Consider the following 14,889-nt stretch of genomic DNA (forward strand, 5'->3'; position numbering starts at 1 on the left):
AAAGTATCAAAAAAAAAAAACACGCACACACAATAGCAGTAATAACTACCTCGTATTGAGTACAACAGTAAGAAATGATATTTCATGTCTCATGACAGAAAAATGTTCTCCACATATTCCTTGCCATTCTTACCTCATTGCCATACTCTTCAGAACCACCAAGGTAGCTGACGTAATTTGAAACAAAATGTTTCCTTTCCAAGCCTTTTGGAGAGGCTTCAATGAGTCTGTGCAGTAAGTATCTGCATATTTTTTTTAAAAAACATAAAAAGAGGAGAAAAAAATTCATGTGCAATCTATAGTGCAATCATATGGGCAAAATTCACTGTTTCAAGGAGAATCTAGTTTAACAAGACCTTTCTGAGTTTTTAAACCAGCATGGCATCATTAAAAAAAAATATACAAAAAACTTCAGAAGTGGACACATGCTTCTCTGTCAACGATGACAGTTCGATATTGGAATATAATCCCACATTATGATGTAACATGGTGACTTTCACAGGAATTAATGCTCTGGTCCTGTTTCTGCAATATTTCTTGCATAGAGTACCGTACTGTATATGCCAAATATTTCGTGAGGTTTTAATATGCGCAAATTTCGTGAGTCAGGTGCTATAATTTCTGAAATTAAAGACACACGAAAATATTGACACTGATCATGCTATGAATGTAATGAACGTGTACACATTTCTCCGTTCGGTACAGACCCCATGATCACGAATTTAATCACTCGCAAAATTGTCGGGAAGTTCCGATTCGCGAAAATATAGACTCGCTAAATATATGGCGTATACAGTAACTCTGAACTGTATGGTTTTAATCTGAAATCTGATACGACCAACAGAAAGATGTTCAGCATGTACTTCATAGTCACACAAACTGAGCCCTACAGTGGAATAGCAGATGTCAGGCATGTGCAATCAGCAGTCTTTTTCCTATTTGGAAACACTTGGAAATTATGCACAGGGTATTGAAATCTCTGTGATTCTCTGTCGAAATGGAATCATCGATGCAATCAATGTAATATAATTATACTAGTGAGGAATATTAGCAGTATAATTCATCTAAACTATATCCCAATTGAGTGGTAAAATAGCACATAAGAGGTAAATTTGTTTGCCTAATCTTCTAGCATTAAAGTTTCCACTATATTTTTTCCTGATTACCACATGAACACTATATCTAGAGAAATTGTTCATATTGGAACACACACATAACTTTTTTTAATAGAAACAGATTTGTTGGATTCTGTTGGAAACTTTTAGGCCTACATTATTGTTAAAATAATTACACTGAATATCGTAAAATAACTGTGAGGTTTTTGCAATTTTAATGCAATTTGCATTTAGAATTAGAATGTATGTGGTCCAACTTTATATATCTCAAGTCTGCAATCCTGAAACAGAGTCCACATTTGTCAGTTTGGTTGTATGAGACCATAACTGCAGTCACCACTACAGTTTTGAATAGGTGGGACTACACATCCGCATCACTCACTCGATCACGTCTCTTGAAATGTGGAAGTACTCAAAGTCCTCTGTGTTGGAAGGCTCTTGGCCCATCAGAGCGACGCTGTGTCTCCGCATTGTGTCGGTATCCAAGGCAGACACATCCTCAGCCTCAAGGTACCCCTTACCAGACTTGTCTATCAGGAGCCACGCCTAAATATTTATCAAACATGTATGGATGACGAAAGCACAGATCAATGACTAACATCTTTGAATGTGAGTTATTGAAACTGAGCATCTGATTATCAGACAAACCGTGGGTCTGTAGGGTATAACACTTTAATCTGTATACATCTCTGAGCCAAAGACACAGAATTATCCTCAGTATCAAAAACTGCTGACATATCGAGTAAACTACAGTGGTGATCATTTCAAGCATCCATCTGCTTCCAACTTTGATCAGTCAAGTCAGGGAGTAATGTCTCTACACTATGATTGGGGCGATATGCTGACTGGTGGCTATTAAGAAAACCATTCTCCTGTAAATTGTCTACCACAGGTGCAAGAATGAAACACATTCCATAACTTTGCTGACAAATAGAAGGTTTGCAATGGGTCACTACTTTTGTGAAATATCATCATTAAAATTATTCTTTTTAAGGGCTGCATACACTGCTATCTTCAATTCATTTGGAACAAAATTACACCTGCTGCAAGACTGGCAATGCCTGATTTTACGTCTTGTAATGGCAAGGGAAGTGGTTGCCTAACACTTTAAATCTGCATGAGAAGGGTCCAATTCATATGATTATTCAGAGACCTCAAGAATTACACATTTCTGAGTTTTCATCACAGGCAGGTAAAAGCTTGGTATGAAATATTAAAGAAAAGGTCAGCAATAGCACCGACAACATGACTGCAGTTATCATGAATAGAATGTGCTTGATAAGTAATATGCAAAGTTCCAGTTAAAGAATTCAACAAGAGGAAGTGTTGAGAGCCTCATACTTAACAGAACATCATTTCATGTTAAATTTTATATCTAATTACTGATCAGAATCATTCCATTTGGTAAATCACTCATAATTATGGAGTTGAAATGTCGTTTCTAATCCTTCAAAACATGACATAACCCTATAGATAAACACGATACATATAGATATATAGATTAGTATTTGAAGAGTTTGTTTGCAAAAACCGATAAGTCCATTTTTGAAGATTTTGAAGTACGGTCTCTGTCATAAAGTACAAAATAATACCTTTCAAATGATATATTGGTGACTACATATAAAGGTATATTTTTGAAGTTATGGTCAAAAGAAGCAAAAATTTTCTTATTATTCTCTTTATTTTTCTTGACCTTTAATCGCAAATATCTCCATTTGACAAATATGGACTTATCGGTTTTTGCAAACAAACTCTTCATTTCTTTCTTTGTCTTTTCTCTTTTTTTTTGAAGGGGGGGGGGATGCTAATTTAGTGATACATGTACAAGGTTATGTGTAAAATCCCCTGTACAAAACATTACCAAATGAAGTATGGGCGTAAGGCAGCAAGCAATTAAAAGGGTATCATATCTATTCTCTTCCCATGTTGTGAGAATAAAGTTTCATATTATAAAAGAATTATAATAAACTTGTCACAACATTTCCATAGATGTACTTAAACTATTAAAAATTACATGTCCTGAGTAAGTGATGCATAAACACAGTAAACGATATGGGCTAATTGTGACATATCAAGGTTAAGCAGAAAATTCCTTCTAGCAGTCTACAACTGTGAGGGCACTATCACCTCTCTCACGCTTTCTTCCAGTTCTTCTTCTTCGAACTCTGGCATCATGTTGGACATAAATTTGAGCAGGTCTTCCGCAGTCAGTTTTCCTTTCTCCTCTGCAAATGCCAAGTAACTTTTCCTGTGAGTCAAGAAATCATAGCAGATAACTTAAAGAGAGAAAAAAAAAATGATTTAAACTAATTTCTATATGATTGCCAAGCAGTGCATTATCACTTTGCAGATTGGCAGAGGAGCGCACATTGGTATCAATTTCAAAAGAAAGATAGACAAGTATATTGTACCATAATATTACAAAACAAATGCCAAACAATCAAGATGCCAAATATAACTTCTATATGTTCTGCAAACTACACAGGAATTATGGTATTGCATTTGCTGATGGAAATAACAATATAATCAAGTGACTTTAGGATTGGGTCAAATTTCATTAAGACAACAGTTACAACAATTTGGTGTCAACCTAAATGAAGGCATGCCACTTGACGTTTTTGATCACTAACCAGATGAAGATTAGCCCTGGGCATACTTGGGTAGGTTTCTATGGGAAATGTGTGTTATAGCAAAATCAGCTCATCTTCAAAGGGTTAAGAACATAGACATTGGCTATCATTATTTTTTTTAAATTCTTATCACACATCACATGCGCACAAATTTCAAATCCATGAATGGATAAGATGTTTGTGTGCGCATGCGCTGGCCGTAGTATTCAGTGTATGTAGCCCTCCCAAGGTCCTCTCGACCGAGTCACATTCAGTCATCAATTCGAACAGAAAGGGACTATTGGCAGAACCAAATGTTGCCCTAGGCCTGTTTTAAATACTTCATCTTAATTGGTAAGTCTTCAAATTGAAGAAATTTTTGGATTTTTAAGTTGATATTTACCCACGATACTAAATCTGTCATGATCCTGAATGCTACAATGCGAAGCCCCATTACGCAATGCGTATGGGGCTGCTGGTCGCAGTTAATTGCATGAAGACATGAGAGCACTTCGAGGCGAGTAAGTCTCACAGAGTCAGTTATATAAAAGGTACTTTAACCTGGAACACAAAAATTCAGGGAAACTTTTGAGGTACCAAAACTTTATATTATCTTTAAACGATTTTCTGCTCCAGTGACTTACTGCATCATCCACACATCCATGTTGCCCATTGTCATCACACCAGTCCCCGGCCAGCTCCAGAGGACATTGAGGTCGCTGAGAGGGGTGTAGTCGATGCGGGTCTCGTTGCAACCGGTGTCGTCAAAGTGGCCGATCCTGGCGAACAGGATGGACACGGCCATGTTAGGGTCACCGTATGAGTTCACCTGATGGTAGTAGCCTGTGACGATCGAAATATAGATTTGGGGGGGGGGGGAGATAAGTACTTCAATCCGACAGTTGGAGGCTAATTGGCTTTCATATCAATATAACTAGCTGATGTGACTGCTCATTATCTATTTCATGCTTATTCCCATACTACATCACATTCACTGTATGCTCTAATTTGCTTCCTCTGATAATCACCATAGATATAATGGAGCTGAATGTCAGTGAATACGGGTTATATTAATCCCCTAATTCTTCTTGGACTTCAAGTGGCATTTTTATGATGGTAGAAACTTTTATGCCTGACTGGGATTTTTAACCTAGGATTCTGCAGCAAGTTGGGAATTGATAAATACATAATTTGCCCAACTTCATTACACACACACACACACACACACACACACACACACAAATATATATATATATATATATATATATATATATATACATATATATACACTGTATATGATATATCTATATTTTTAATCATTAAAAGTTAGAAAAATGTTAAAATTGTGTTGCTAAAGTCGGCTCTATGCACATTCCTCTACCTTTTATGATCTCAGACTTTATAAGGGTAAAGTGGTGACACACCACAACTAACCTGCAACTCTCTACTTATCCTGTGGTGAGTTGTGCACCTATACAATATATGGTATGTGATATTTTGGTTGGTAGTGTGTCATATGTCATGCAATGTATAGAACTGAAAAATACTAATCTTACAAACTAAAAGAAGCATATACCTGTACACCTTTGCCTGTATGTGGTACTAAAACCCAGTAAAATTTTGCCTCACCTTTAGGAATAAACAAACAGTCCCCAGCATTGATGGTGATGTTGGACCACCTGATTTTGGCAATGTTAGGGTACTTGAGGAGGTCCACACTGTCTGGTTCCACTTGTGAGTTCCCTCCCTGCTCTCTCTTGGGTTCCCATGTCTTGTACAGCCATTTCTCATACTTGGGCTCAATCATCTTCCACAGCTTGGTGCCTTTCATCAGGCAGTTGATGGTGTTGAAGGCATCTTTGTGGATGATGCTCTGCGTGTTCCCCGAACTCATCCACAGGTCAACCTCGACGATGCGCTCACGCATGTTTCCGCACGAGATGCAGGGCGGGACGTGGAAGTCCTCGTAGAGCGGTTCGGGAAGCTGCGAGACGATGTACGTGTCCTTGTCACGGAAGGTCTCCAGGAAGCTCCGCAAGGTGTCACGGCCGAGACCTTTCTCTCCCAGAGGGATGCGGCTCTTTCTCTCGTGTTTTCCCTCCAGCCGGACTTCAACATCACCGTAAAGTTCTTTGAGGTTGCCCTCAGTCCACTTGGTAAATCCAGGGCTGTGGGTGGCTGCCTGTCGTAGGACGGCCACTCTGCGGACCGACACATATTTGTCCCAAAATACTTGAGGATCTGGGATCTCGAAGAGTTCGTCGATGTCGACATCCGGTGGTTGATGACCCCCAAATGGCTCCAAATGGCCTCGTGGCAACTCCTCAGCCTCCAGACACAGAAGTGTGAGATGGAGAAACAGCACTTGGAGCAACATTTTTATCATTGTCATGCATCATCTACATGAGAGAGAGAGAAAAACATAATTGTGAAAGATATGCAATAAGGAAAAATAAATCAGTCTCAGTATCTTTTACAGCAAAGAGAAAGAATTCACTCAGAGTGAGACATATATATAATATATAAGGCATTTTTTTCAGTCTTAAATGTTTTTTTTTCTTAGTTCAGCAATGCATCCCAGTTTTTAATGTTATAATTCATCACAATTAGGGCCTACATAGATCAGACAGAACAATGTCATAATGACATTGATATTCTAGTTACCTTTCTTCTGAGATGAGACACCATATCAGCGAAAGAATGTAAAGGATGGGGGTATGGATACTTTAGTTTGAAAATGCTTTCAAAAACATACAAAAGACAAACATGCAGATGTTGTGATTACTGGTGGAATGTGTGCTCTTTTTTGTTTTTGTTTTTGTTTGTATTTTATTCTATTTTTTTGTTGGAAGGAGGGGTTGCAGAAATAATATATTATAATCAATAGATAAGTGGGGGTAGGGTGATATGTCTAAAAATACTGATCTTCTTCAATAAATTGAATCATGATGTGTGGGATTGTAGCTAGTGTACTCCAGGCTTTTGCGCAATTCTTTCTTGGCATGTTTGTATCTTGCCCAATTATAACGCGTTGAGGACTGTTTGATTTTCTACAACACATATTTCCCATAGACACCTGTCTACGTATCATACTCGGGACTCGTCCTCAATGGGTTAAGCTGCATTTGTGCAATTGCAGCATAAATGTTTTAGAATAATTAACCCGTTGAGGATGGACCAATTTTGCTATAACATGCATTTCCCATTGACACCTTCCCGAGTATTTTCGGGACTCGTCCTCAACGGGTTAAAGATTTCTATAACGATACGAGAGGGGGCAGGAAGGAAAGATGAAAAGGGAGAGGTTAGGTAGATAAGGTTCTTATTTAGGTGATTATTTTATTGTTTATATGGTATTATATTTCATTCAATGTAGTATTGTTTTGATTTGTACATTATGCAGTCATAACATGTCTGATTTTCAATGTGAACACCAAAATTTATCTTAAAAAATGGTCATGCAGTAACTTAACTGCTGGATGAAATTTTAAAGTAAATACCAAAGCTTGAGTCTGATTATTTATATATGTCAGTTTTTTTTTTTCTGAATAATCATATTAGTTAGTACAGAAACTCTTCCTATATGCATGTATAAGTTTTATATTTTGTGATATGCATATATGCATAAATTCTTTTCTATATACTAGAGTACTACCTATTTAAAAGCAATAGTTTGTGTTGTGATTATTAAAATGTTCTGAAGTCTTTCATAACAATTTATCATAGCATCCATTGAATTTGATGTGGGTATAGTATTGTGGTTTTTTTTCAATATGTGCCTACTTAAGTTCTATTTAGTGAAATGTATGTGACAAAACCAAGCTCCATGTTCTTATAAAGAATTTGGACAAATTAATAAAGAAATGAAATGAGATCTTGCCGAGCAGCTTTCAATAGTGAAATCTACTATCATGTAGCTGCCATTTTTTATGAATTGTGTATTCTTCTGTGAATTATGATCTTGATATTCTCATGCATACGTACGTCTGTGTATGATGAATGTCCATGTCAAGTCTCAAAATCAAATCAGTCGTCTTGTGTGTTTGTGAGTGCAGGACAATTCGAGCAAGATTTCCCACTTCTACCCAATACCTAACGGATACTGCTCTTCTCATCTGCTGTTGCATATAACTCAGTCTACCAGCAACCAAGCCAACAATATAAGCTGGTCGGCCCGAGTATATAATATGGTACAGTGTATCATGATATGCACGAGTATAACGACTGCCACGATTGCATGTACAACAGCCTCGAAACTGCAACCAGCCCGAACGCGAAGCGTTCGCACAGCCACGGGGTTAGTATAACCATGCAGAGAGGTGCACCTCCCTGGTATAGATCAGGTTTTCAAGCTACAATGCCTAATAAGCTGGAACTAAGTCATCTAGATCCCATGATCGACATCGTTTAGCTCTATACGGAATACAAAATATAAATTTTCACACATTATGCATACTTACAGGAGGTCACCTCAAAATCAGCAAATTACATCCACAGACAGACAGTCATTCTAACGTTGGAAATGACTTTAACACGCATGAGAAGAATAGGCAAGCAACTATCACAGCTCTACAGGTGTCTGTCCAGTGCTTTGGAACCTGGCTGGGGAGTCGAGCATCACTGAAAGGGATTTCCCCTTCTTTACACCATGACGCTCATGAACATGCAAGCCCCGGATCTGGAGCGAAGGAGGTAGTGAAAATGCACGGGTGCTCCGAAGGCGATCGATGTCGGTAGACGGCAGCATTCACAGGTGATACTTGATAGCGTGACACAGGTTGATTTGCATGTCCTCGACTACTTAGTATGTGTACGCAATGAATTATCAATATACCAGTTCGAAGGGCTCAAGAGAGCCAGGTATTTTCTACGTATAGAAAACTAAGTATTTTGTCCTTTCCTTTTGAATTAATTGCCTCTTGCACATTTACAAAGAGCGGCGGCTCAATAGCTTTTGAGTTTCGGACAATCAGTGTTTACCTCATCTCCGGAGTCTGAGGAAGCGCATGCGTGTCCAAATTAAAGGGATCGTATAGTTTTGGTTGAGATCTAATTTCAGGTTTCTAACATTATTTGGTGAGATAATGAGAAACCTTTAATGAAATACGAAAGAGCATGTAATTCTATGAGGAATTCAATGTTTATTTGACGAAAATTGGTTTTGAAATATATGGCTGAGATATCCAAAAAAAGAAGAGCGATTCTAATAAAGTCAGGGACCCACACTTTATTACGATCGCTTTGTTTTACTTTGTTTTTGGATGTTTCAAGTTATTCCGAACCCGATTTTTATCCAAAATCTTTGAATTCCTCTTAAAATGGTATGCTCTGTACTATACGTGTTTCCTTGGTATCTCGCAAAAAGTTAAAAGCCCCATTCTCATCTCCACCAATACTGTACTATCCCTTTAAGGGTCCTTTTCGCTCAACGAGATCCTGCCCTAAAGCTGTAAGGCAAATAAATAAACAAACAAACAAACAAAAACAAACAAAGATGAAAAATCAAGGTTGTATTTTATAATTTGCAAAATCTTTCAAAACTTCTCTTTTCTGTTGTAGATCCTATGGTGAAGCCATTTAAGCGAGAATCTTTTTACCTTTTTTTTAAAGCGATATAATTATTACAGTGGCGGATCCGGGGGGGGGGGGGGCACAAGAAGCGCACGCCCCCCCCCCCCCTTATTTATCGTTAAAAACAAAAGAAATAAAAAGAAAACAATGAAATGAAACCCGGAAGTGGCACCAGAAATATTAGTTACGCTCCCCCCCCCCCCCCACCCTTTATAGAATTCCTGGATCCGCCCTGTTATAATCATCATTAACAATCATTATAGGGCCTGTAATTATCATCATTGTTTGACTCTTTAGCTGGAGGTTACTTTTAGAGAAGGTGTTTTTTCTCTCTTTCTCTAGAACCTTTTAGAAATTGAAGGGCCGGGCCAGGTTATAGAATATCTTGAAAGCAAAAGAAAAACATGTCGAAGATTCATGTCATGAGATTTTCACTTTTGTTTAGTTTCTTATGAGCTAATATGTGACAGTGCATCACAAAACCAACAAAAAGTTGCACCCCATAATTTTAAGTGAGGACTCAAAAAGGTGAAACGGGTCAACCAAGCAAATCTTGAGATATTTTCTGAACGAGCTGTTCTTCTTCTACTGTATATGCTTAAAATTTGGGATCATAAAATGAATGGTAAAGGTTTGTTTTCAGCAGTTGTTCCTACCACCCCCTTTTCACATTTCCTGAAAATTCTTTGCACACTGTGCACTTTCAATTGCAATAATTTTTGACAGGATGACGCTATCTGCTATGAAAGTTGGAATTAATCATAAACAGAATGTGTTTAGGGAGCGTGCTCAATTTCAGTCTGAGCCGATAATCCCTCACTGTTGTTACTGTACGGTGGTTTATCCTGTTTTGTTTTGGTTTGTTTGTTTGTTTTTTTTTTGGTCCCATTCATCGCACAGCTAGCACATCTCGGTAAAGATTAAGGGCTTGAAAAGACCCTGTAATTCAGAGCCTCGTTTTCTCAGTTCCAAAGTGTGTGCTTTCTTTCCAATATTCAGATAAATTAGGGAAGTCCATTTGAATTGAGTTATACGTAATTTTCAGTCATCACCATATTTTCAAGAGGGGGGGGGGTGGGGCGGGAGGGCGTTTATACTATACATGACTGTATTTCTGATTCCACTTTCGGGTTTCTTCAGCTGACAGAAAAAAATATATATATACAAATATATATATATGTATATATATATATATATATATATATATATATATATATATATATATAAGGCCCCTCACCCGCACGCATGCGAGGGAGCGATGTAACCCAGCCCGCTGGATGGGGATTGTCCCACCTCGTTCGCACCCCGGTGACGCCCATGATTTTAAAGCTTAGAGTCTGCTTTTCTGTGGAATCTGCCCTGAACTAAAAATCCATGTCCACTGATGTCAGGCGACTTTTTGTTTGTGTGGTGATGCAGGGTCACATATGAAGTAGTAGTAGTAGTAGTAGTAGTAGTAGTAGTAGTAGTAGTAGTAGTAGTAGTAGTAGTAGTAATAATAATAATAATCATAATAATGATAATAGTAATAATAAGAACAAGAACAAGAAGAAGAATAAAAACTTGACAGCATATTGTAAAATGCACATCTGAGAAGCGGGTGGATGCCAGCTGTCTTGAGGTAGTGAAGGGTAGAAATGAGAGCTTACCCAATAACATATTTTTTTCCCCAATGTATAGCTATACCGGGTGTCCCCAAAAAAGCGGAACGGTGGATTTTCAGTACCTTGCGGTCTAAAAGTTATATATCTTTTGACATCATTAGAAAGAGCATCTTACGCAGAAGACTATGATACCAAAATCATTACATTTGGTTCAGTACTTTTTATTCTACGCCAATTTCTGAAAATGCAGTCATTGTCAAATTTTGCCGGATTTTTGCGACTTATGAGATACTAATTTGAGTGCGACACGCTATCCATACGGTGAATATTGTGTGAGCTCGGTGATCCATGTCAACAAAAGATACAGCTTTCACATTGAGCACGGGCCAGGAAAAAACAGTGTGTGTGTGTGTGTGTGTGTCTGTGTGTGTGTGTGTGTGCGCGCTCCCAATATGAAAGCGTTATCTTTTGTTGACATGGATCAACGAGCTTACACAAGTCACCGTATGAAACGCGTGTCACACCCAAATTATTATCTCATAAGTCGCAAAAAATTGAAAATGACTGCATTTACAGAAATTGGCATAGAATAAAAAGTACTGAACCAAATTTAATGATTTTGGTATCATGGTCTTCTGCGGAAGATGTTCTTTCTAATGATGTCAAAAAATATATCACTTTTAGAACGCAAGGTACTGAAAATCCACCGTTCCGCTTTTTTTTGGGACACCCGGTATAGGGAGGTTTTCAAGGCAGGAAAAGCGTGTGAAAAGCCCAAAAAGGGCGGTTCACACATTTTGGCAGCCCAGAGAGAGGGAGCACGTGTATACTTCTTTTTTTTTCTTCTTTCTTTCTTTCTTTCTTTTTTTGAGAGAGAGAGAGAGACAGAATGAGCATATATATGCCATATATGCATACCCTATAGACAGGACTGAGTTGGGGTGGGGACGGGGGGGGGGGGGAACGAGGGGGTGCGCCATATCAACGATCCTTCACACAATGACAGGCACAAGAGATTTGAAGAAGCTCCTCCACTGCATTACTCTATTTTTTCGCTTGACAGACAACTGCACGGGGTGTTCCTTGATTATTCTCTGCTCTTATGGTCATATCTTACATTCAGTACAGTTTGTATTTATTGCACAAATGTCTGGAACAGTTTGGAAAAATTATCAACAACCATATGTGTTCTGGTTGCATGATTAACAAAATTTCATCTCACGCCTTCCCTCCTGCTTTTGTCTTGTTTTGTTTTGTTTTGTTTTGTTTTGTTTTGTTTTGTTTTGTTTTGTTTTGTTTTTTGTTTTGCTTTTGCTTTTTTTTGGGGGGGGCGGGCTAAGTTGTGAGGGGTGTGTCAGTTTATATTTCTAAAACCCAGGATTCTCATCTGCTCATGATAATATTTTTTTTATCATATTCTATCATGATTTTTTTCCTACTTTTTGAATGAATCTGCCCATGCATCAAATTGATACATTAGACATAAATGAATGAATCAATTGATAGTTCGGCCGATAGAATGCAACTTCTTGCTTTTTCAAAGTGAGGAAAAAAAAGTTATAGCTTTGTTTTTGTTTTGTTTGGGGGCGGGTTGATTATGTTTTTATCGTGGGTAACCAACAGATCCAGACAATTACTGGTCTGCTCTGCAGCAGTTTAGCAGGTGGAATGTAGGTAGTTGGCCATTAGGTCCATAAATGTGATGTGTAATGAATCTCCACTAGCCCCTCAAAGAAAAAGAAAGTGCATGGTGTACACACACTAGTATACACACGCACACACACAAAACATGTGAATGAGTAAACTAAAGATGAATTATAACAAATGATTTTAAAAAAAAGGCGACAAGATGTTCGAGTTTGCACTGCATACAAAAAGGGAAAAAAGGAAGGAAAACTGGCATGCATAAATGCAGCATAGCCTAAATATACTAAATATGTACCTGAAACTCATTAGTGAACATCCCGAGGCTTTATACATTGTACATTGTAACTTGTGTGCAACGGGCACTTAACAGGCTGTCATGCTTTTTCATCATCTTTCAAAAATCTGTAAGAACTGGCTGGTACATAGCTGCAAGCCCACTCAAGGACCAGACTATGCTTTAATCCAAGAGGAAGACCATTTACAACACAATAGGGATTGTTTACCTATTCATTTTACACTTCTCTACCCAGAGTAGCTGCCATGACCAGTGGTTTCATGTCTACGGTTCTTTTTGGGGGCCTTGCAACATTTGAACAAAGTACAAGTTTAATAATCATATCAAATGTAATAAACAAACTATATTTACCGGTAGCAAACCAAGGATATCCAGCTGCACATACACGTAGCAATATATACAGTGTACTACACCAACCATGACACTTTTGAGCATTTGAATAAATCTTTGAAAAATAAAAAGATACACTGCGAATAGTAGTGACAGTACACTTTTTTTCTTTTTCTTTTTTTGGTATTATGAAAAACAGTGTGATTCCCTTACATAATGGGTGACATCTGTGGCAGTCTACTGCGGGTAAAGAAAACACTCCTGCACACACTGCATGACTTACTGTTCAATCAAATGTTCATTGTATATTCAATTGTGTTGACTTAGTGTAATGTGGTTTCATTAGCCCGTTGCACAAAAAAAAAAGAATAAAGTGAATTTGAAAACTGTTCCATTAGCCCACTTCTTACTTTTACATGGTTTGATGCTCTTGCAATAACATTCTGAGATGAAATAAAATTTGCATTGATTCCGATCATATTACACCTGAATAGTTGAATGTATACATATTTGCAAATGCATGTGGCATGGGTTTCTGTTTCAATGTATTATGCATTGAAACAGACTATACACTGCATCAGTTGTGTGAGTATTTATATGTATATTTTTTTTATTTATATAATATATACATGTATATATAATATCTATTCCCAGCTTCCATTCAAATAATACAACAAACTTTGATTCACTTCGGTATTACTGTACAATGTAACATAAATGCAACATCATTTCATTTCATTTAATTTCATTTTATTTTTAATTTCCGACGAAAGTATACAATTTGACATTTGCATATAAACAAAGTACAATGTCGCTTTTGCATATTCAAATGAGATTTGCAAGTCACATTGTACTTAACTTTGTTTATATGATATCATATGTATATGCATTTATTGCATAATTCCTTTGGTAAAGGCAGCAATGGAGATAATATGCATTTCATTTTTTTTAATATAACAAGTAGAATAACAAAAGTACAGCAATTACAAAAAAAAAAACGAAGTACATGTACATTAATTATTCACAACCACGTAACCACACAAAACACACACACACACACACACACACACACACACACCTATCAAATAATGGCAAGGAAACAACTAAATGAAATTGACAGGGAATATAGCCAGGTAAAGTTGGAATTTATTCCTCCACCTACTATTTAAACATTTTTAATATAGTTTCACAGTACTGATCATTAAATGTATGAATCTATGCAGTAGGAAATTTGACTTCAAATCAATACTCATATGAAAATAGCACAAAAATACCTTTGATATAAAACTCATTGTATCAAATACATGGATATATACACCATTTACCACCAGTCATAATATTAATATGGCAGGAATGTACAGGTTTGACTTCAAATAGGAAGTACACATATAATCTAGTGATAACTGAAAACATAAATACTGATCCACACAAGACATTTTTGGAATCACTCACCAAGCATAGAGGCTTTACCAAAGCATTTTTTTTAAAAATCCCCTTTTTGAGAGGATATTATGCAACAATCTTATCTTCCATTACTACCAAAGATTTGATTTTCTACATACTACAAACATGACATAAAGTAAAAAAGCAAAGGTATTGAATCAAGTTCCTTGGCAAGTCTGCTCAGTGAGAGCTGGTGATGAATATCACGTTGAGTGAAACAAGAACAATTTACAAATGATATGCTCATACAGCATATTAATCACCTAATAATTTGA

General features: G+C 37.2%; 1 protein-coding gene across 1 annotated transcript; it reads right to left on the reverse strand.

Annotated features, from left to right (window-relative positions):
• Positions 1–1,493: 1,493 nt before the first annotated feature.
• LOC139719139 (bifunctional peptidase and (3S)-lysyl hydroxylase Jmjd7-like) lies at positions 1,494–6,112 on the reverse strand. Its single transcript, XM_071630571.1, has 4 exons — positions 5,354–6,112; positions 4,369–4,567; positions 3,243–3,363; positions 1,494–1,661 (listed from the first exon to the last, which is right to left on the reverse strand). Exons 1-4 carry the CDS (start codon positions 6,108–6,110, stop codon positions 1,494–1,496), a joined length of 1,245 nt encoding a protein of 414 aa, XP_071486672.1. The 5' UTR covers positions 6,111–6,112.
• Between the last annotated feature and the right edge of the window lie 8,777 nt (positions 6,113–14,889).

This window comes from Diadema antillarum, unplaced genomic scaffold, assembly GCF_040938485.1.
Source record: "Diadema antillarum isolate AM-2024a unplaced genomic scaffold, OU_Dant_1.0 scf00000104, whole genome shotgun sequence".
In the NCBI taxonomy this organism is placed as follows: domain Eukaryota; kingdom Metazoa; phylum Echinodermata; class Echinoidea; order Diadematoida; family Diadematidae; genus Diadema; species Diadema antillarum.